Raw genomic sequence first — 24,426 nt, forward strand, 5'->3', positions numbered from 1 at the left:
ACAGCTCTCTAAAAAAAAAAAAAAAGGCAGTGCCTATGGCTTAGTGAGTAGGGCACTGGCCCATATACAGAGGTGGTGGGTTCGAACTCAACCCCAGCCAAAATGCAACCAAAAAAAAAAAAAAAATAGCCAGGCATTCTGGTGGGTGCCTGGAGGTTGCTGTGAGCTGTGATGCCACAGCACTCTACCAAGGGTGACAGGGTAAGACTCTGTCTCTAGGGAAAAAAAAATTCAAAAAGGGTCCCAGTCTTTTGATTAAGAATTTTGAAATATTGGGCGGCGCCTGTGGCTCAAAGGAGTAGAATGCCAGCCCCATATGCCGGAAGTGGTGGGTTCAAACCCAGCCCTGGCCAAAAACTGAAAAAAAAAAGAAGAATTTTGAAATATTTAGTAAGTTATCTTTCTATATACCAAGGTTTTAAAACATGGTAAAAAGAAAAATAAATGGTAACTGATATCTAGAAACCAACATTTGCAAATGGCTTACATTAATCTAAAATATACAGGTTAGAGAATTGCTTGAGCCCAAGAGTTTGAGGTTGTGGTGAGCTATGATGCCACGACACTATAAGAAGGGCAACAAAGAAGACTCTGTCTCAAAAATAAATTAATTCAATAAAATATAGGTAGACAATAAATATTAATACTTGTTAAATAAGTGGTTATGCTATGGCTCAAAGGAGTAAGGCGCCGGCCCCATATGCTGGAGGTGGCGGGTTCAAACCCAGCCCTGGCCAGAAACTGCAAAAAAAAAAAAAAGTGGTTATACATATGCTTATTTAAAATTCAGAAAGATGGTGGCGCCCATAGCTCAGTGGGTAGGGCATTGGCCAAATATACCCAGGCTGGCAGGTTCGAACTGGCCAGGGCCAGCTAAAATAAAAATGACAACTGCAACAAGAAAACCACCCCCCAAATAGCTAGGGATTAATTATGGCAGGCACCTGTAGTTCCAGCTACTTGGGAAGCTGAAGCAAGAGAATCACTTGAGCCCAAGAGTTTGAGGTTGCTGTGAGTTGTGAGGCCATAGCACTCTACCCAAATAAAAATAAATAAATAAAATACAATTCAGAAAGATGATGCACCTGCAAGGACAAAGCACAAAGGTGAAATTTTTCTTTATACACATAAACTAGTATCTGAGATTTTTCTGCAGAGCTCTTGATTAGGACAGATAACAGGATAATCAATTCCATCTGATTAAAGTCTGCTTACAATTTAAAGTGTTTAGCAGTTTTATAGGGGGAAAAATGCTAGGAGATTAATTAGCAGTCAAAAGCTAATTAGTAGAAAGGTTAAATAAATAAGATTAAATATGGTTAGAGTACTAGATACACATGTCTAAAGACAGTATGTTTGGTTTCAAGACGCCTAATAGTGTGCGGCGCCTGTAGCTCACTGGGTAGGGCGCTGGCCCCATATAACCAGTCTGGTTGGTTGGAACCAGGCCCGGGCCTGCTAAACTACAATGACAACTTCAACAACAATAACAAAAAATAGTTGGGTGTTGTGGCAGGCACCTGTAGTCCCAGCTACTTGGGAGGCTAAGGCAAGAGGATTGCTTAAGCCTAAGAGTCTGAGGCTGCTGTGAGCTGTGACTTCACAGCACTCTAACGAGGGCAACGTAGTGAAACTCTGTCTCAAAAAAAGAAAAAAGACTCCTAAATGGTCTTCCTGCCTGCAGTTGTACCCCTTCAAGTTACATGCCTTTAAAGGATTTTCATAATTTCAATGCTCTAATTATGAACAATGCTTACAAAACATTGTAGCAATTCAGAACACTGAAGGAAACTGAGATAGGTACTGAAAGCCATTATAGAAGCTCAAAGAAGGACTGAACTCAAATATCTAGATAACATGATAGAAATACAAATAAATATGGGAGGCCAGATATGGTGGCTCACACCTGTAATCCTAGCACTCTGGGAGGCTGAGACAGCAGGACTGCTTAAGGTCAAGAGTTCAAGACCAAATGAATAGAAGTGAGACCCCCATGTTTACTGAAAATAGAAAAATGAGCCATGTGTGGAAGGATGTGCTTGTAGTCTGCTACTTAGGAAGGAGTCTGAGGCAGGAGGATTGCTTGAGCTTAGGAGTTGAAACCAGCCTGAGCAAGAGACCACCATGTCTACTAAACATAGAAAAATTAGCTAGGCAGGGTGGTGGGCACTTGTACTCCCAGCTACTCAAGAAGCTGAGGCAGAAGGATTGCCTGAACCCAGGAGTTTGAGGTTTTTGTTAGGCAGACGAAACAGCACTCTAGCCTGGACAACAGAGTGAGACACTCTCTCTCAATAAAAAAGATAATTGAGCGATGCTATAAATCCTAAGAAGAAATCTTAGACTACGGGAGGGGGAACATGCAAGTGGGGGATTGGTGCACTCCCACTTAATGGGCACAATGTAGGGGTGGGTGGCACTCCCTTTTGTTGTAGAGCACTACTACAAGAGTGACTCTACATAACAAATTCAAATATTGTAACCTGATTGTTTGTACCCTCACATTAACCTGAAGTAAGAAAAAAAGAAAAATAAATCTTAGACTATGGAAATGACTTAAGATACAGGGTTATGAAATGTCTTCCTAATTTGTTTTCGAATACCCTAGTCTTACAATTACAAAGGTATGAAAAATCCAGATAGCATGCATAAATAAAGTGACCCTTGAGAAAGGGTCACTCTCAGCCGGGAGAGATACATCTGAGGAGGGCTAATGCTCCCCTGGTAAATGCACAGATTATGCTGCCCTCCCACAATCACCCGCTCTGTGAAGGCTGCCCCTTCCTCTTTCTTGGGAGTCCTTCCCTTGTTGCCACATCGGAAACAAGAGCTGACATGGCCACACATGTGGCTGGTGGGGCAGGAGTTTCTGAGCCTGTGGGCAACCAAGCAGGTCCCTGGGACCTGCATGGGGCTCTTGGCTCCCTCTGTGCAGCAGCCACTCACCTTGCCAGCCCTGCCACTATCCCCTTCCCTGACTGTGGTGCTCTGCGGAGGCTATTCCAGCCCACTCCCACCAGATCTTGGATCCTTCCAGACTGGAACCCCATGTGTACCCATGGGCCCCAGGAAGAGGCCTGCTGGGCTCCCCTACTCCAAGCCATACTACCTATGTATAATGAACATCCTTATTTTTTTCCTCAAAATTTGGGCAAAAATGTGTGTATTATACATAGCAAAAAACAGGAATATTCATGTTTCTATAAATGTATCCTGCTATAAATGTGCCATCCTAGTGCTACTATGTTACATAAGTAAAAGAACCAAGTTTGTTCAAAGGAATAAATATGAACAATAAAAAAAACCTTGGCTTGGCTAGGGCACTGGCCACATACACTGGAGCTGGTGGGTTCAAACCTGGCCCAGGCCTGCTAAACAATGACAACTACAACAAAAAACAGCCAGGCATTGTGGTGGGCGCCAGTAGTCCCAGCTACTGAGGCAAAAGAATCCCTTAAGCCCAAGAGTTTGAGGCTGTGAGGCCACAGCACTCTACCAAGAGTGACATAGGGAGACTGGTGTTTAAAAAAAATGGCTCGGCGCCTATGGCTCAAGCAGCTAAGGCGTCAGCCACATATACCTGAGCTGGCAGGTTCGAATCCAGCCTGGGCCCACCAAACAACAATGATGGCTGCAACCAAAAAATAGCTGAGCGTTGTGGTGGGAGCCTGTGGTCCCAGCTACTTGGGAGGCCGAGGCAGGAGAATCGCTTGAGCCCAGGAGTTGGAGGTTGCTGTGAGCTGTGATACCATAGCACTCTACCCAGGGTGACAGCTTGAGACTGTCTCAAAAAAAAAAAAAAAAAAAGCCCTCATAGTTTGGTATGGAAAATACATATAAAAGAAAAAAGAATAAAGAAAACTAATTAAAGCCAGAGTTGGATAGCACATAAGATGGAATAAAATGTTAGGTATTTGCAAACACAAGGGCAATGGCAGTTTCTCAAAGAAACTGAGAACAATATATACTGGCCACTCATTTGTTGCACCCAATTTTTTTTTTTTTTTTGTAATAACTCAAAATGTTAAAGAATGAAAGGGCCAAAGACACGAATAATTATATATCAGAAAGATAAATAAAAATAACATACATCATAGAATGGAAAAATTTTTAGGAACACTTACAAAATTCACTGAAAGCTCTCATTAAATTCCTCCATTAAAACAAAGGGGGAGGGCCAGGCCTGGTGGCTCACACCTGTAATCCCGCCAAGGCAGGTCGATTGCTTGAGCTTAGGAGTTTGAGACCAGCCTGAGCAAGAGAAAGACCCCATTTCTACTAAAAATAGTCAGGTGTTGTGGTGGGCCCCTGTAGTCCCAACTACTTGGGAAGCTGAGGCCAAAGAATCACTTGGGCCCAACAGTTTCAGGGTGCTGTGAGCTATGACACCATAGCACTCAACCCCAGGATGACTGAGATCCTGTCTCCAAAATAAGAAGAAAAAAAAAAAAAAAACAAAGGGGGAAAAAAATGAAGCACTATTTCATTTCAGGACATTATATGTAAATTTAAGTGCAATATGGTATTTGACTATACTTGGGGTTAAATTTCCCACGCAGAATACCACTTCTGACAACTGCTAATGCAAGAACAGTCTCTTCCCGTAGTGAGTCTAGTAGGAGTTAAGGAAAAAGAAAATAGAACTTACTGTCCACGAGGATACCAACGGTGCTTAGTAGTAAAGAACATTTTGCTAAGTTGTTCTATCATGGGTCCTTGTTCAAGGCGTTCACTTTTTTCTGCTAATCTGGTTTTCAGCACTTGATCATGTGTTTCTTCATTATTACACACAGGATCTGGTAGAGGAATAGGCTACAAAATAATCAGTAACAAACAGCATCAAAATGTAGGATTGTTAGCCAGCACTTGACTCAGTTTAGAATAAAACAATTACCATACTCAGTAATTCACTACAGTACTCTAGGGTCTGTTAATAAGTTACCAGAGTTTCAACTTAGTTGCATTATTCAATGAAGAGTCAGAAATACTTTTTTTTGTAGAGACAGAGTTTCACTTTATCGCCCTCGGTAGAGTGCCATGGCGTCACACAGCTCACAGCAACCTCCAACTCATGGGCCTAGGTGATTCTCCTGCCTCAGCCTCCCGAATAGCTGGGACTACAGGCGCCCATCGCAACGCCCGGCTATTTTTTTGTTGCAGTTTAGCCAGGGCCAGGCTTGAACCTGCCACCCTCAGTATATGGGGCCGGCACCCTGCTCGCTGAGCCACAGGCACCGCCCAGAAATACTTTTATCACATTAAATTTTAGGTTTCTTTTCCAATAATAAAATTCTATTTTAAAGTTCTTATTTTCCCCAATAATAAAGTACTTATTACTTCTATTTTCCAACAGTCTAAATTATGCCCATGATTTTTTAACTTAAAAGTCCACAGCCAACGGCTCCATATCCTGGAGGTGGCAGGTTCAAACCCAGCCCCTCCTAAAAACTGCAAAACAAAAGTCCCCAGCCAAAAAAAAAAAAACAAAAAAAAAAAAGTTTACAGCCTACCTTGTATATCATTAAGATAAAAAACAATGAAAAACCACTCATTGTAAATGACATTTCTTCTATCCAATGGAAGCAGGAAATTATTATTTTTTTTTAGAGATGAGTCTCACTTTATCGCCCTCGGTAGGGTGCCGTGGCGTCACAGCTCACGGCAACCTCCAACTCCTGGGCTTAGGCGATTCTCTTGCCTCAGCCTCCTGTGTAGCTGGGACTACAGGTGCCCGCCACAATGCCGGGCTATTTTTTGTTGCAGTTTGGCCAGGGCTGGGTTCGAACCCAACACCCTCGGTATATGGGGCTGGCACCCTACCCACTGAGCCACAGGCACCGCCTGGAAGCAGGAAAATTTTTTTTTTTTTTTTTTTTTTTTGAAGCAGGAAAATTTTTAATGTTTTCATTTCAGGTGAATGAAATACCATCAAATAATGCTTCATGGTTATTTGAGTAGTCTTCCTCCTAAAGACATTAATTACTAAAAATCTTCTCTCCCCAACATACATAAATAATACAACATATTCCTATCAGTAATAGTGGTTCACTGAAACCTTTAAGAACCTCCGTTTTATAATAAATTGTGGTATATGTACACCATGGAATATTATGCAGCCTTAAAGAAAGATGGAGACTTTACCTCTTTCATGTTTACATGGATGGAGCTGGAACATATTCTTCTTAGTAAAGTATCTCAAGAATGGAAGAAAAAGTATACAATGTACTTGGCCCTACTATGGAACTAATTTATGGCTTTCACATGAAAGCTATAACCCAGTTATAACCTAAGAATAGGGGGAAGAGGGAAAGGGATGGGAGGGAGGGGGGAGCTGGGCGGAGGAAGGGTGATTGGTGGGATTACACCTGCAGTGCATCTTATAAGGGTATATGTGAAACTTAGTAAATGTAGAATGTAAATGTCTTAACACAATAACTAAGAAAATGCCGGAAGGCTATGTTAACCAGTGTGATGAAAATGTGTCAAACGGTCTATAAAACCAGTGTATGGTGCCCCATGATCGCATTAATGTACACAGCTATGATTTAATAATAAAAAAAAAAAGAACCTCGGTTTTAGAGGGTCAAGTTATTTACATATTAAATATTAAGTAATACTAGTATATGTTACAAAATTAACACTTAACATCATATAATGTTACCATAATGATAACATATCTGTAATGTTAGGATTCTAACACTGCCTTGATTTACATGTCATAACACATATGTATGCCTGAATGTATCATTCAATACAATGAAAATCTGAATTCAAATACAAATGTCTTCTTTACATTCATACACTATCATTGACAACTACATTCTACCACTGTATTAAATGTTACAGCATGCACTTACATCTAGTTTATATGTACATGGAACAAGACCTCTTATAAGGCAATATAAGTACATGGAGGTGACACAATTAAGTAAGTACAGTCAGGTGTTACCTAATGACATTTTGGTCATATAAACAACAGTGGTCCCCTAAGATTATAATGATAGGAACTATAAAATTCCTATCACCTAGTGACAGTGTGGATTTCATCATGCACAGATATTATAGTACAATGCATTACTCACGTTTGTGGTGATGCTGGTGTTTAAACAAACCTACTCATTTCATAATCACTAACTTTAAACCAGTAGTTCTTTAATTTACGGGTCTTCCTAAGATGTACTGTACAATGCTCAATTGTTGTCACTCAAAGACATAAGGTTCATCTGTTTACTGAGCTAGAAACATAGTATGTAGTTTCACTTTTTAAAATGCAACAGCTGTGCTGAAATATTTTTATCATTAATAAAGTAATAAAATAGGCTTCATTTATTAATAAATGTTTCATTTGATTTATTTTTCTATTATAGTTCCATTTGTGAAGATTGTGACTTTATCAAAGCAAACAAGTTACAAAAAAAAAATTGCAAATAACATTTGTCTCTTCAGGCTTCATTTAGTTGTATAATTGTTTTATTATTATTTTTTTTTTTTGGCCGGGGCTGGGTTTGAACCCACCACCTCCAGCATATGGGACCGGCGCCCTACTCCTTGAGCCACAGGCGCCGCCCTCTTTTTTTTTATTTTATTTTATTTTTTTTTTTGTATAATTGTTTTAATTCACTTTGCCTTTGCAGAAATTTGGGTATTTACTTTGTAGTGCTATTGAGTCTCATCTGGAAAGATTATGTAAATTGCATCCTCCTTATTGTGAGGGTAAAATGTGGGGGAAAACACAAGACAAGTTATAATTAAATTCAATGCATATTTCTGTTATGCCTTCTGTTTTTATAGATGGCTCTGAAGTGAATATGCCTTATTCTCTTTTGGAAGAATAATGGCCTTTTAGTTGTATAGCCAAAGACATTTAGTGTTTTCTGGTTCCTTAAGGTGTTACTGTACCATTTCGTAAAAGGAATATTATTTTTTTTTTCATGTTTGGTAAATATTTTGACAAATGACTTTCTGAAGCAACCACAACTTAGATAATGTAGGAACTAATTTCTTTTTTTATTTTTAAAGACCCAGCCAAAATAAGGTGTGAATTTGTTGTATTGTTAAATGAAACTGGTAACAAATGTATCCCCTCCCACCATATAGCATTTCTGAGTTTTAGAATAAAAATTTTATTATATTTTAAAATAATTTCTAAGTGTCAGCAGCAAAACTGACTATAATTCCAGTTTTTGTTTTGTATGGACAGACTTGATAATCTGTAAACCTTCAACCAGGAATACCCAAGTTGTAGTGTTAGGATTTTAGCTATACCAGAGGCCTTTATGTGCTACACATAATTTGTACAAAGTTTTATATGTGCAAATTGGGAACATAAACAGTTCTCTGTTTTCTAAGGGAATGCAATAAATGTAGTTTTGTGAATAAATATAACTTTTATAATCCTTAAAAAAAAGTATATAAAAGTATAGCATATACAATTATGTATGGTACATAATACTTGGTTACGATAATGAACAACTATGTTACTGGCTTATACATTCATTATACTATACTTTTTTATCATCATTTTAAGAGTTCATTTCTTCTACTTATGTTAAAAAAAAAAGTTAATTGGCTAGGAGAGGGGCTCATGTCAGTAATCCTAGCACTCTGGGAGGCCAAGGTGGGTGGAATGCTTGAGCTCAGGAGTTCAAGACCAGCCTAAGCAAAGTGAGACCTGTCTCTAAAAATAGGCATTGTGGTGGGCACCTATAGTCCCAGCTACTTGGGAGGCTGAGGCAAGAGGATCACTTGAGCCCAAGAGCTTGAGGTTGCTGAACTATGATGCCATGGCACACTACCCAGGGCAACCAAGTGAGACCCTGTCTGAAGAAAAAAACCTAACTGTAAAATAGCCTTAGGCAGGTTCTTAAAGAGGTATACCAAAAGGAGGCACTGTTTTCATCGGAAATGAGAGCTCCCTGTGTGTTACTGTGTGCACTCAAGACCTTGTGGTGGGACAAGATGTGGAGGTAGAAGGCAATGATATCGATGGTCTGACCGTGTATAGGCCTAAGCTAAAGTGTTTGTGTCTTAGTTTTTAACATAAAGTTTAAAAAGCTGAGCACAGTGGCTCACACCTGTAATCCTAGCTCTCTGGGAGGCTGAGGGGAGTGGACTGCCTGAGCTCATAGGTTTGAGATGAGCTTGAGCCAGAGCGAGACCTCCTCTCTAAAAATAGCTGGGCATTGTGGCGGGCACCTGTAGTATCAGCTACTCAAGAGGCTGAGGCAAGAGAATCACTTTAGCCCAAGAGTTTGAGGTTGCTGTGAGCTATGACACTATAGCACTCAACTGAGGGTGACAGAGTGAAATTGTCTCCAAAAAAAAAAAACAAAAATTTAAAAAGTAAAAAATAAAATAATTTAAAAAGAAAAAAAAAACTTATATAATAAGGATAAACAAGAATTTTTTTTTTTTTGCAGTTTTTGGCTGGGGCCAGGCTTGAACCCACCGCCTCTGGTGTATGGGGCCAGGGCCCTACTCCTTGAGCCGTAGGCACTGCCCTAAACAAGATATTTATGTACAGCTAAACAATGTGTTTATGTTTTATGCTGTTATTGTAAGAGTCGAAAAGTATTAAAAAACTTAAAATTTTATAAAGTCAAAAATGTTACAGCAAGCTAAGGTTACTTTATTATTGAAGAAAGGAAAACATTATAAATTGGGTGTAGTCATAGTGTAGAGTATTTATAAAGCTTATAGCAATGCTCCGTAATGACCTAGGCCTTCACATACATTTTCTCACTCAATGACTCACCCAGAGTAACTTCCAGTCCTGCAAGCTCCCTTCATGGTAAATGCCCTACACAGGTGTATCATTTCTTTTTTTTTTGCAGTTTTTGACTGGGGCTGGGTTTGAACCTGCCATGTCCAGTATATGGGGCTAGCACCCTATCCTTTGGGGCGCTGCCCCAGGTGTACCATTTCATATCATTTCATTTATACCACAGTTTCACTTTACCTTTTCTATGTTACATATGTTTACATACACAAACACCACTGTGTTACAACCACAGTTTATAGACTAGGAAGGAGCTATACCATAGACTGTAGGTTTGTGGTGGGCTACACCATCTAGGTTTGGGTAAGTATCCTCTGTGATGTTCACATAATGACAAAATCATCCAACAACCCATTGGTAAGCAACACATAATTGGGTTACAGAGATGCAAAGCAACAAAGCTACCAGTGAGAAGTAGAAAGGGAGCCAAGTAACAGCCTTGTCACAAAAAGAAGAATATACTCAGTAACACATACACCGAGGCTGGTAGGCTCGAACCCGGTCCGGGCCAGCTAAAACAACAATGACAACAACAACAAAAAAAAATAGCTGGGCAGGTGCTATGGACCTAGCTACTTGGTAGGCTGAGGCAGGAGAATTGCTTAAGTCCAGGAGTTTGAGGTTGCAGTGAGCTGTGATGCTACAGCACTCTGCCCAGGGCAATAGCTTGAGACTCTGTCTCAAAAAAAAAAATAAATAAATAAAATAAAAAACTCTATGAGAGATAACAAATATTATGAGTAAAGAAACATAGGCAAGAACAAATAATATATAGGTACTACCTTTATTTTCCTAAAATAGAAATCCTAATTCTATTTTTTTCTTTTTTTTGAGACAGTCTTACTCTGTCACCCGGGGTAGAATACTGTGGCATCATCATAGCTGACAGCAACCTCATACTCCTGGGCTCACGTGATCCTCTTCCTTTAGCCTTCCGAGTAGCTGGGACAATAGGCGCCCAGTATGTCACTGGGTCTTGCTCTTGCTCAGGCTGGTCTAACTCTTGAGCTCAAGTGATCCTCCCATGAAGGCCTCCCAGAGTGCTAGGGTTATAGGCATGAGCCACCATCCCCAGCCTAGAAATCCTAAATTCTAGAAATATATTTGCAGAATATTAACACTTGAATAAAATATACATCTGGCAAAAGTAAAAGAATCTTTCTGTGTATTTGTGGAATAAATCAACACGTTTTAGAGTCGAAAGTGTGTGAATCACAAGAAAAACAAAGATGCAAATCATCTTAACTTTCTTAAAGTCAATCTCAGCTGATATTTCAGCATTTGACCAGAATTTTTGTATGCGAAATGCTTTCCAGGGCCCAAAGCACTGACTGGGCCACTGGATTTGCAGCCCTGCTTCCTTAAGAAAAAAGGAAAGTCAACCCTAAATTTTAAATTATGTTTCAGAATATTTGCGAACTGTTACTGTCCTGTTACACACTGAGGACTGCTACTACTATCTTTATGAGACTTGTAAAAAGAACACACTTTATTCTAATAATAACATGTTTTCTTTTCAAGACAGTCTCATTTTGTTGCCCTGGATAGAGTGCCATGGCATCACAGCTCACAGCAACCTCAAACTCTGGGCTCAAGGGCGGTGCCTGTGGCTCCGTGGGTAGTCACCCATATACCGAGGGTGACAGGTTTGAACCCAGTCCCGGCCAGCTAAAATACCAGTGGCAACTGCAACAAAAATAGCCAGGCGTTGTGGGGGGTGCCTGTAGTCCCAGGTACTTGGGAGGCTGAGGCAAGAGAATTGCCCTAGCCCAAGAGCTGGAGGTTGCTGTGAGCTATGACACCACAGCACTCTACCAAAGGCAACAAAGTGAGACTCTGTCTCAAAAAAACAAACAAAAAAAAAAAACCTCTGGGCTCAAGTGATCCTCTTTTCTCAGCCTCCCAAGTAGCTGGGACTACCGGTGCCCACTGCAGTGCCCGGCAGGATTTTTTTTAGAAATGTGGTCTTGCTCTTGCTCAGACTAGTCTCAAATGCCTCAACTCAAGCAATTCACTGGCCTCAGCCACCCAAAGTGCTAGGTTTACAGCCATTAGCCACCGCACCTGGCTTGTAACTTATTTTCAAGAATGTTTCTTATTCTGCATTCCAACCTACAATTTACCACTTGAAAACCAAAAAAAAATTCCATGCTTTCCCATGTGAATGTCTCTTTTTTTTTTTTTTTTTTTTGTAGAGACAGAGTCTCACTGTACCGCCCTCGGGTAGAGTGCTGTGGCGTCACACGGCTCACAGCAACCTCTAACTCTTGGGCTTACGCGATTCTCTTGCCTCAGCCTCCCGAGCAGCTGGGACTACAGGCGCCCGCCACAACGCCCGGCTATTTTTTGGTTGCAGTTTGGCCGGGGCTGGGTTTGAACCCGCCACCCTCGGCATATGGGGCTGGCGCCCTACTCACTGAGCCACAGGCGCCGCCCATGTGAATGTCTCTTATCTCTAAAACAGAAAACCCTTATGCATGAAGAGGGACAGATAACTTTATTCATTTAATCAACAAATATTTATTGTGTACCCACCAAATTCAAAGTGTTATTCCAGGGGCTGAAGGGACATAGCAAGAAACAAAAGACACAAGGTTCTGTCCTCAGGGAGCTTACATTTTAGTGATAGGAGATAAACAGAAAGCAAGAAAGCATCCAGTATGCCAGAAATTATAAGTGCTATTGAGAAAAGTAAATCAAAGGACAATAGGGAATGTGGTGACAGAAGTACAACTTTATAGGCAGGAGCCAAGAAAGGCCTTGCAAGGTTAACAAATAAAGAAAAATATCTTAAGGAAAGGGAGTAAACTATGAGGATTTGTAAGGTAAAAGCATTTCAAGTAACAAACACAGGAAATACAAAGGCTCTCAGGGAAGAGCTTGCCTCCTGTGCTTGAAGAACAGTGGGGAGGACGGTGGAGTGATGGCTTATAAACTGATAGGAATGATTCCCTAAACTAGAAAGAATACTGATGATGTGAGAGAGAAGACAATTGTTACAACGAAGGAGACACAACAAAGAAAGAAGAGGCAGGGGAAGTAGGCCTGTATGTAGGAGAGTAACGATGACAGAGCATGGCATGAGTCCATGCTGGGTAAAGAAAAGAGTCGGAGAATGAGAATGAATAATTCTCACTTCTCTTATTCAAGGGAATGAATAATTCTTAGAGCCGGGAGGCTAAGGAGAATTAGTAGTAAACTAGTAGACTTCCTGAAATATAGACTGGGAGGGAAGAGGAGCAGTTATTGGTAATTAGACTATCTCTAGAGAATGTCCATGGACTGGGTAGCTGAGGTAAGGAGAGAAGATCAAGTAAGAAGCCAAGGTATTACACAGAACATCTAAATGGATGCTGAAATAACAAGAAATTGGGCAATTTCAGTAAGCAAAGTCTTCAAATAGTGGAGGGGTGGGGGAAGAGAAATGACCTGGGAGTTAGTTGGTAGATGACAGCAACAAAAGATAATAGATGGTATAATTTGATGATACAAGCTGCAAAGCTACAAATTGTTAGGGAAGAGGAGAAATGGTCTGGATAATGACAATGAGGAGGTTCAGGAACCCTTTCCCCACTGCTAGGCCCAGAAACAAAAACACCGATTACTGAGAAAAAAGACACCAATTACTGAAAATGGCCGCTGGGAAAGCAATGTCACTAGGGTATAGCCAGACTTCTACTAGAGTCAGAAGTGGAGGCAACACCATGAAATTCTAAAAGCATAAGGGAAATTTTTGAGAACTGAGAAGGGTCAGAATCAGAGATATAAAGAGCCATACGGGGATGAGAGTCGGATGCTGAGAAATAACCTGGCATTCTTGGTATAACTACTAAAACAGGGCATGTGACCAACTATATGCCATAAAATGACAATAAAAAAATATACAACATAGTGTGCCCCAGGGGGATTACAGGCCAAAGGTCATTGACTGAGGTCTATTTTTCTAAACGCTGCCCAAAAGAATGAAACAAAAGAGGCACTGGATCAGTAGCTATGATATCTGGCTTAGACAAAAAGACGACAGACAAATCAGTGAGATTTAAAAATTGAATAGAAATTGGGCGGCGCCTGTGGCTCAGTGAGTAGGGCGCCGGCCCCATATGCCGAGGGTGGCGGGTTCGGACCCAGCCCCAGCCAAACTGCAACAGAAAAATAGCCAGGCATTCTGGCGGGCGCCTGTAGTCCCAGCTGCTCGGGAGGCTGAGGCAAGAGAATCGCATAGCCCAAGAGTTAGAGGTTGCTGTGAGCCATGTGACGCCACGCACTCTACCCGAGGGCGGTACAGTGAGACTCTGTCTCTACAAAAAAAAAAAAAAAAAAAATTGAATAAAAATTAGCAGAAGAACAATAATCTATTTGGTCAAACGAACCAGCACCCTGGCTCTAATGATGATTTTTAAAAATGGATACCACTAGGCTGAATGCCGTGGCTCACATCTATAATCCTAGCACTGTGGGAGGCCGAGGCAGGTGGACTGCTTGAGCTTAGCAGTTTGAAACTAGCCTGAGCAAGAGCAAGACCCGGTCCCTAAAAACTAGCCAGGCGTTGTGGCAGGCACTGGTAGTCCCAGTTACTTGGGAGGCTGAGGCAAGAGGATCACTTAAGCCCAAGAGTTTGAGACTGCTGTGAGCTATGACACCACAGTACTCTACCAGGGGCACAAAAGTGAGACTCTGTCTCAAAAAAACAAAAAAAAAAAAAAAAAAAAAAAAGATACCACTAAATGTGATGACTTAAATGATCTACTGATTGTCTCCTCAAAAAGTCAAACATTACCAAGTATAATAGAAAAAAATCTTAAAGAAATAGGAGAAAGTATTTCAAATATAAAATAATGAAAAGATTGGGTCAAACTAAAATACATTGTATTAAAAACAAAATCAGAACCTCTTATACTGGCAGCGCCCATAGCTCAGTGGGTAGGGTGCCGGCCACATACACCCAAGCTGGCAGGTTCAAACCTAGCCCCGGGCCAGAAAACAACGATAACTGCAACAACAACAAAATAATATCAGGGCACTGTGGTGGGCACATTGCTACTTGGGATTGAGGCAAGAGAATCACTTAAGACCAAGAGTTGGAGGTTGCTGTGAGCTGTGATGGCACCGCACTCTACAGAGGACGACAAAGTGAGATTTGTCTCAAAAAAAAAAAAAAAAAACCCTCTTATATCTAGAAACTGACTTTTTTTTTTTTTTTTGTAGAGACAGAGTCTCGCTTTATGGCCCTCGGTAGAGTGCCATGGCCTCACACAGCTCACAGCAACCTCCAACTCCTGGGCTTAAGCGATTCTCTTGGCTCAGCCTCCCGAGTAGCTGGGACTACAGGCGCCCGCCACAAAGCCCGGCTATTAGAAACTGACTTTTAAAGAAATAAGGAAAAAATTAAAACCAGGCCACTTAAATATATTAACACTTTTGCCCATTAGAAAAAACTAAATAAAAAAATTCACCCAACATTTGAAACATCTGCACCAGCATTACAAAAGTTATGAAATAGCACTCTAAAATGTAAATTTTTCATAATTTTTAGATTATAATATGGTGCTTGAATAGGGCAGTGTGTTTTGTAATTTTACACTCTATGCATTTCATCCTTAACCAGAAATCTACCAAATTTCTTAGACCAGAAAATTGATACTATAATGTGATTAAATGGTTCACTTTGTATACTGAGAAAAGCCTTTTTAGAAAGATGAAAAACGGGTGGCACCTGTGGCTCAGTGAGTAGAGCGCCGGCCGCATATACCGAGGGTGGCGAGATACAACTCAGCCTTGGCCAAACTGCAACAACAAGAACAACAAAAAAAATTTTTAAAGAAGGGCAGCACCTATGGCTCAGTGGGTAGGGCACCAGCCTCATATACCGAGGTTGTTGGGTTCAAACCCGGCCCCGGCCAAACTGCAACAATTTTATAGCCAGGTGTTGTGGCGGGCACCTGTAGTCCCAGCTACTCAGGAGGCTGAGGTAAGAGAATTGTCTAAGGCCAAGAGCTGGAGGTTGCTGTGAGCTGTGACACCACTACACTCTACCAAAGGCAACAAAGTGAGACTCTGTCTCTAGAAAAAATAAAATAAATTAAATTAAAAAAAAAAAAGAAAAGCTAAAAGAAGACCTATACCAAATAGAGGAAATCAGACAGCCCCCTCCTCTTTGAATACTTTAAGAAAGTATAAACATTTCTAATAGCAAATTAAAAACTACAAGAAAGTTACCCATACATACTTTTGTGTGTTCATATGGAATGTCCACAGAAGGATGGTAGCATACTATTGTCCTGCCATCAGATGTCAAAGCAAGCTCCACTTTGCTAGAAAAGAATGTTTCAGAAAGAGAGTTATACTGTATAAAAGGCAGAATGATTACTTTTAGAGCTAAAATTAACCACGAATTGCTGAAGAGAAGATGCTACATCACTAGATTGGCAAACCTGGTTCCCACAACATAGGGGAACACAAGACCATCAACAGAACATTTCAGCTTAACTACCGCAACAAAACATACTTTCTAGAGTATATTTTAGCTAACAGAGGATAAGGTATTAGATTGTTTCACCATGATTTTAAGATTGAATACCATAATATGACTTCAATGAACATTTAATCAACTGATTTTTGATGAAAGATGAACTTATTTTACATAATGCAAAACATTTAACGTAACTCAACCTTTCCAAGATCAAAAATGTTACCTACTCCAATCTCACCACTACCTACCTTAGCACTCACTGAATGTACAATTAAAACCAGTGTTGAGAAAAGAAAAAAATTTTATTAAAATGTGCAATAAAAACATAGTTTTTAAGAAAATATACCACAGTTTCTGCACATCAACTACTGTAAAGAAAAAAGACAACGTCATATGGTATTCCTAGCTCTTATCATAGTGACTGGGTATTGAGAAAGTACCAACTGGTGGTTAAATTAAATACTTGACTTGTACTTAATGTCAAACAAAAGACAAGATAACTGCTTAAGCTGGTAGATATAAACTTTAAAACTATAAAAAACAATTAACTTTTCCAAAAAGCTAAAGCATGCTTCAGGAAGAAAAGACAGCATTTCTAACAGCAGGTCTGTTTTACAACAAATTAAGTATTCAATGAAATACAATGATAATGATTTTTATTTAATTTAAACATTTGCAAGCCCAGATACTGGCTAAATAAGATCACTGATATAATTTTTAAAAATAAAATTAAGAATAATCACAAAAGAAAGCAGAAAACACCAAAACAAGAAATAAAATCGAATCATTTCAAATATAGCCAAAACTGTTATTTTGTTCAACTAAATTTCAATACATACCAATTATAGTCATCTGGTAGAGAAGAATATGTAGATTTATGACAAACACAATATAAAGCTCCATCTGCAAGAACCCCAAATAGTAAAACAGATTTACTTTTTTTTTTTTTTTTTTTTTTGCAATTTTTGGCCAGGGCTGGGTTTGAACCTCCCACCTCCAGTATATGGGGCTGGCGCCCTACTCCTTGCACAGGTGCTGCCCCAGAGTTACTTAATTACTAAATTTCCCACAAAAATTTAAAGCTAGTTTTACTCATTCAACCAACATTTACTGTTTACTATGAAACAGGCCTCTAATAGGGACCAAGGATTAAACAACAAATAAGACCCAGTCTTTGGCTTGGCACCTGTAGTTCAGTGGTCAGGGAGCCGGCCACATACACTAGGGCTGGCCTGGGCTGGCTAAACAACAATGACGATGAGAACAACAACAACAACAAAAATAGCTGGGCTTGGTGGCGAGTACCTGTAGTCCCAGCTACTTGGGAGGCTGAGGTAAGAGCACTGCTTAAGCCCAAGAGTTTGAGGTTGCTGTGAGCTGTGACACCACAGCACTTTACCAAGGGCAACATAGTGAGACTCTATCTCAAAAAAACAAACAGACAAAAAGACCCAGTCCCTGCCCTCAAAAGGGTAGTCTGCTTGTGACACAGAAAGGTAAACAATTCCAATACAAAGGGTACGTGTGGTTAGGATGGATAAGTATTGGGAGAGACAGGAGGCATATGGACAGGCTACTGAACACAACTGTGCAGGTCCAAGAAAGCCATCCTAGTGGAGAGATGGTATATAAAGTGCTCTGAAGGAAGAGAAAGTAACTAGGTGTTGATAAGGGGTGAGTACAATGTTCCCTAGAGAGAGAAAGTAACAGATGCAAGGACCAGTGGTAAAAAAGAAAATAAAGAGTTTCTTTCCAAGAAAGAAGATGAAGTATTTAGGAATTCCAAGGTGCTTAGTTTATAAAGGGGGAATGTTAAACGATGAAATACAAAATAATTTGTTCAAAATTAACATTTTTAAATGTAAATCTCACATTTCAAAGCATATTTTCCCTTTTTTAGAATATATGCAGGGTATATATTCTATCCTGTATATATTACCCTACTCACGCCTGCAATCCTAGCACTCTGGGAGGCCAAGGTGAATGGATTGCCTGAGCTCATGAGTTCAAGACCAGCCTGAGCAAAAAAGTGAGACCCTTGTCTCTACTAAAAATAGAAAAATTGAGGCAAGAGGATTGCTTGAGCCCAGGTTGGAGGTTGTTGTGAGCTATGACGCCATGGCACTCTACCCAGGGTAACAGCTTGAGACTCTGTCTCAAAAACAAAAAGAATACGTGCAAATTCAAGAATCCTACTAGCCTACTTACTTACCCCATCTCTAAAAAAAATAGCCAGGAGTTATAGCAGACACCTGTAGTCCCAGCTACTTGGGAGGCTGAGGCAAGAGAATCACTTGAGCCCAAGAGTATGAGGTTGCTGTGAGCTATATGCCACAGCACTCTACTGAGGGTGAAAAAGTGAGACTCTGCCTCAAAATAAAGAAAAAAACACGGGGCGGCGCCTGTGGCTCAGTGAGTAGGGCGCCAGCCCCATATGCCGAGGGTGGCGGGTTCAAACCCAGCCCTGGCCAAACTGTAACAAAAAAATAGCCAGGCGGTATAGTTGTGGCGGGTGCCTGTAGTCCCAGCTGCTCGAGAGGCTGAGGCAAGAGAATCGTGTAAGCCCAAGAGTTAGAGGTTGCTGTGAGCCGTGTGACGCCACGGCACTCTACCCGAGGGCGGTACAGTGAGACTATGTCTCTACAAAAAAAAAAGAAAGAAAAAAACAGATAAAAATAAAAATAAACATCAATAATCACAGTAATAATATTTACTTTACCGTCAATGATAATAATAATAGGAACTATGCACAATACAGGGCTTCAAGATGTAATAAGTTGGCTCGGCACCCAAAGGTCAGTGAGTAGGGTACCGGTCAGCTAAACAACGATGACAACTATAACTAAAAATATCCCGGCGTTGTGGCGGGCACCTGCAGTCCCAGCTACTCAGGAGGCTTAGGCAAGAGAATCAGTTAAGCCCAAGAGTTTGAAGTTGTTGTGAGCTACGACACCACAGCACCAGCACTCTACCCAGGGTGACATAGTGAGACTTTGCTTCAAGAAAAAAAAAAAATGTAAGAAGTTATGTCACTGAGTACTAGGATGAATGAGTGGTACTGGAAAGATTTTCTGAATTAATCCTTAGCTAACTAGATATTTTGACAGTAACTCTAATCCATTCAGATCATTTCAACAAACATTTACTTATTTCTCACCGTGAATGAGAGGCACTAGGGACACCAAAATAAGAGCCAATACAAATTTAGTGGGAAATCAGTGGGGGTAGGGGGGGAGAAACAATTTTCAATTACCCAAGGACAGATTAACTGCTGTTCAGATTAACCTGTGAGTTACTAATTGCTGTTTCAAGGCATAGACTGTAAAAACTAATTAGGTCTGACTTCTCATTAGCCTTGGGGCTGAGTGCTTGTCAGGGCAAAGTAGCAGGGGCCTCTTTTCCAATTCCCAATAACAAAAATGCTACTAAGTATTCAAAACCTGATTGTGTTTTTGTTTTGATTATCTCCCTTTATATTTAATGTCTCTCAGCAATCTCTTTCTCTGTTTACTTGATTCTAAATTGATTTTACTTTGAATATAACGTGATAAACCTTACGATCGGAGTCCCGTGAGTAAAGGAGCAAGGATGGAAAGCTTTCTATAAGAGTTGGATTTAACAAACTTCTGAACATTCTATTCAACAACGGTTTTTAATGGGCAAAACATCTTTTCTCTGCCTCAAGTGTCACCAGATTAGATTTGATTTTGATTTTTGATTTTTGATTTTGACTATTAGATATTTGATTTTGACTATTTTGATTTTTACCCTAGTCTTTAAATAGTTCTTTTCCCCTTAAGTCAATAAAGAAACTTTCAATTACAAATGATAAAAAGTGGGAAACATGAAGGAAGAGTTAAGGTCAAGCAGAGATGTACAAAAATGTTGACTTCCATACCTAAACATGCAAAAGCAAATCTGCTGTAGCCTGCTAATCATGCCTACTTTAGAAATTGGAGAACTTGGGTGGCGCCTGTGGCTCAAGGAGTAGGGCGCCGGTCCCATATGCCAGAGGTGGCGGGTTCAAACCTAGCCCCGGCCAAAAAATAATAAGAAGAAGAACAACAGAAATGGGAGAACAGAGTTCATAAAGGAAAAGGACAGCACAATTGGCAGAAAAATAAGATTTTAATATTCTATTTATGTATTTGGGTCCATGCTTTGACTGTCAAATATTAATAGGCTTTCAAGAAAATATTAGATTATATGCAGTTCTTCAGAAAAGGTAATGCTGCCTCAAGCCTATAAATCCTAGCACTTTGGGCTAGGTGTTTTGTCAGATACCTGTAGCCCCAGCTACTACGTTAAGCTGAGACATGAAGATCGCTTGAGCCCAAGAGTTTGAGGTTGCTACGAGTTATGATGATGCTACAGCTATTTTGCTGTTGTTGTTGCAGTTGTCATTGTTGTTTAGCAGGCCCGAGCCGGGCTCAAACCCACCAGCCTCCTTGTATGTGGCCAGCACCCTACTCACTGAGCTATGGGTGAGGAACCTACATTTAGTTTTTTTTTTGTTTGTTTGTTTGTTTTTTGTGTTTTTTTTTTCCCTATTTTTGGCCGGGGCTGGGTTTGAAACCGCCACCTCCGGCATATGGGACCGGTGCCCTACTCCTTGAGCCACAGGTGCCGCCCTACATTTAGTTTTTTAAACGACTATGTACAGACTAAAAAAAAAGAAGTGAATCCACCAAAATATTGACAATGATTATCTCTGGAAGATGGGACTGTGAATTTACCTTTTATTTGCAAATTTTAAGAACTAAAACCTTCCATTTGAAGATCTTTCCACATTATAACAGCTGCATGATATTCACAGTTAAAATACAACATAATAGATGGGTGTTGTGGTAGGCACCTGTAGTCCCAGCTACTTGGGAGGATGAGGCAAGAGAATCGTTTAAGCCCAAGAGTTTGAGATTGCTGTGAGCTGTGACACCACCGCTCTCTACGAAGGGCAACATACTGAGACTCTATCTCAAAAAAAAAAAAAGATACAACATAATAAATACATTCCCCTCTGGACTGACATTTAGGTTTTCTCCCATTTTCCATTATTGCAAACACTCTCGCAAATAACAAGCATATACAACATACAATAACTGAACATTTTATTTTTTTATTTTTATTTTTTTTGTAGAGACAGAGACTCACTGTACCGCCCTCGGGTAGAGTGCCGTGGCATCACTCAGCTCACAGCAACCTCTAAATCTTGGGCTTACGCGATTCTCTTGTCTCAGCCTCCCCAGCAGGAGGGAGGGACTACAGGCGCCCGCCACAAAGCCCGGCTATTTTTTTGTTGTTGTTGCAGTTTGGCCGGGGCTGGGTTTGAACCCGCCACTCTCGGCATATGGGGCCGGCGCCCTACTCACTAAGCCACAGGCGCTGCCCAATAACTGAACACTTTAATCCATTTTCTATAATATTTTTATAAGTTTAAAGCTTTTAAAGCATTAAAAAAAGTTCACTTACTTTGGATTGGAAATAAATGTTTCAAGATACTTCTCTTTGATATCACCCATTTTACTGCTGCTCCAGCCATGGTGTATCAAGATACTTATGAAAAAAGATGTTTTGAAGAAACACTGCTTTTAAAATCTGCTTCTAGGAAAAATCAATTTTCATCCCTGCTTAAAAGATAAAGAAAAATCAGAGCTCCTGTCATAAACATAAGTGCTGAACTACATTAAACACAGGAAGACAACGTAAGAGAACTAACTGCACAGAGGCTCACACCTATAACCACAGAACTTTGGGAGGATAAAGTGGGAGGACTGCTTGAGGACAGGAGATGGAGACCAGCCTGAGCAAATTAGCCTACTAGAAAGGTTGAGGCAGGAGCATTGCTTGAGCTCAAGACTCTGAGTTGCAGTGGGCTATGGTGACATCACTGCACTCGAGCTGGGGTGAGAAAGTGAGACCTTGTCTCAAAAACAAAAACCAGAAAAACAAAAACAAACAAACAAACAAAACAGACTAAAACAAGAAAGAAGAATCACTACTTAGAACTACAGTCAATTAATACAGGCTTTTAAACGAATTTTTTAAAAAAAATTCAAAAAAAATTTTTTTTGCAATTCCACATGATTTAGCAATAGGGCAAAGAGCAACATTATCAAAACCCAGAAATGTGTCCATTACTATTTCCCTTAAATGCAAACACAAATGCAGTTTTCAAGGAGTACTCAGTAATTATTATTAGAAATAGCCACTCACCCAATATACAGAGCATATACTCTCATAATGCTGTGTGTCTGCTATAAGCTCCCAGATCCCATACACAAGCTCTTACTACATCACTTATAGTATTGCTTCTAATTAAATGAAGTATCAAAAAAGGACTACCCTTGGCCTGTTAAATACTTATTTAGAGGAATGCATGGGAAGTCCTAAAGTCCCAGATAAAAATTTCACCATCTTATATACGTGTAAGGTTTTTAACTTTCCAAGGTGCTTAACCACCATTTCATTTTACTCTCATATTAATCATGTGAGGTATCTTCCTTTGGATCCATGAAGAAATTAAAGCATAAAATTTAAATGACTTGCTTCCAAGGACTTTATAGTCAGTCACAGACAAACTGGGAAACTTTGAGCAAGTCATTGACTAAATGACCCTCAGCTTCTTCAATAGTAAAATGGGGGAAACAACCACAATCACCATGGGCTGCTGTGAATAAATGACAACCAATATTACACCCCTTGCTTTCAATCGGTCTCAGCGACTGTGTGCCCTTCCCTTAGTCAACTACGAAGGCCGATTCCTCAGTGTCAGTACCACTGCTAACCCTGAGTTCCTACGGGGTGCTCTGTACAATTTACAACCCCTTTCATAGATATTATGTGTTCTGACTTTATCGCTCCGGCAAGTAGCCACCTTCGTTTCGCAGAGTAACAACAAAGGCTCAGAGGTCACCCGGTTACTTTCCCAGGATTTCGCTGCTTAATAAGTAGCATGGGTGGAACCCAAATCCAGGTCCTCTGACCAAACAAAACATTCTACGGACGTTAGAACCCATCTGCCCGAGGCCCAGAGGCCAACACATCCAACCGGGGGGGTCAAATTATTCACCTCCAGGAAGTGAATTTCAGAGAATTTCCTTGGCCCGGAATCAATTCCGAAGCAAAAGCTACAGAGCCTCGGACAGTCCGAGGTTTGAAGAATACCCACCAGGAGCACAAAGACTAACACCCAGGTACTAAACCGAAAGGCTTCGACTTAAAGGGAGTCCCTGAGCTCCACCCGGCGTCTGCCGGAACGAGGGGGTGCTACAGGAAGCTCGGGGCCACCTGCCAGCCATTCTGCGGGACCGAGAGAGCCTGGGGACACCGGCAGCTTCGCCCTATCGGGAAGGACAGACAGAAGACCTTTACACCTGCAGACAAGCCTTCTACAACTGTCCACCTCTGAAGTACTTTCGAGCAGAGGAGACACCAGCGGTTACCTTGACAGCGCTTCACCGCGAGCCCGCCATCTTGTTTCAATCCGGGTCCTCTGAGACCCCGCCCCCGCGCCCTCTCCGGGCCCGCAGGGCTCTCTGGGAAATGTAGGCTCGGTGGGAAAGCGGCCCGCGTGCGGAGGGTGGCAGGGGTGGGTTTTACCCGCTCCTGCATTTAGTTGCAGTAACGTTGACCGCAAGATTGTCCTAGGTAACCCACGAAAACAAAACCGTCGCCCTGCTCACACATCCTTAGAAAGTAACAAGTACTGGGGCGGCGCCTGTGGCTCAGACGGTAAGGCGACGGCCCCATGTACCGAAGGTGCGGGTTCAAACCCGGCCCCGGCCAAACTGCAACCAAAAAATAGCCGGGCGTTGTGGCGGGCGCCTGTAGTCCCAGCTACTTGGGAGGCTGAGGCAAGAGAATCGCCTAAGCCCAGGAGTTGGAGGTTGCTGTGAGCTGTGTGAGGCCACAGCACTCTACCAAGGGCCATAAAGTGAGACTCTGTCTCTACAAAAAAAAAAAAAGAAAGAAAGAAAATAACAAGTACTATTAAAAAAAACAAAAATCGTTTCATTAATATTCAGAGAAATGCTGGATTGCTCCTTAGTGAACGAGTTAGTTTCCCCGGGGAAGAGGCATTCCAGAGACCCTGCAGTGTGAGAGCTGGGGTTGGACGTTTGAACTGGGGGCCTAGAGAGGCCGAGTGTTCTCAAAACTGTACTGGCTGTCTCTTATTTAT

The 24,426-nt window shown here is 40.9% G+C and overlaps 1 protein-coding gene across 11 annotated transcripts in view; it reads right to left on the reverse strand.

Annotated features, from left to right (window-relative positions):
• Window positions 1–23,970, reverse strand: part of MRPL42 (mitochondrial ribosomal protein L42) — a 61,156-nt gene extending 37,186 nt beyond the window's left edge. For 2 of the 11 annotated variants that reach the window (XR_008379078.1, XM_053586631.1), the window contains exons 1-4: window positions 23,621–23,966; window positions 17,087–17,150; window positions 16,005–16,089; window positions 4,649–4,812 (exon numbers count right to left, since the gene is read on the reverse strand). Coding sequence is in view for 8 of the 11 variants with exons in the window: in XM_053586631.1 (XP_053442606.1) it covers window positions 4,649–4,812; window positions 16,005–16,089; window positions 17,087–17,150; window positions 23,621–23,858 (551 nt within the window). In the remaining 3 variants the exon portion in view is untranslated. Of the gene's footprint in view, window positions 1–4,048; window positions 4,252–4,648; window positions 4,813–16,004; window positions 16,090–17,086; window positions 17,151–21,716; window positions 21,872–23,415; window positions 23,588–23,620 lie in introns of those variants that run through there. The other 9 variants (XR_008379079.1, XR_008379080.1, XM_053586636.1 and 6 more) reach the window with 8 other exon arrangements.
• Window positions 23,971–24,426: the final 456 nt, after the last annotated feature.

The sequence above is a fragment of the Nycticebus coucang genome, chromosome 3 (assembly GCF_027406575.1).
Source record: "Nycticebus coucang isolate mNycCou1 chromosome 3, mNycCou1.pri, whole genome shotgun sequence".
Taxonomy (NCBI): Eukaryota; Metazoa; Chordata; class Mammalia; order Primates; family Lorisidae; genus Nycticebus; species Nycticebus coucang.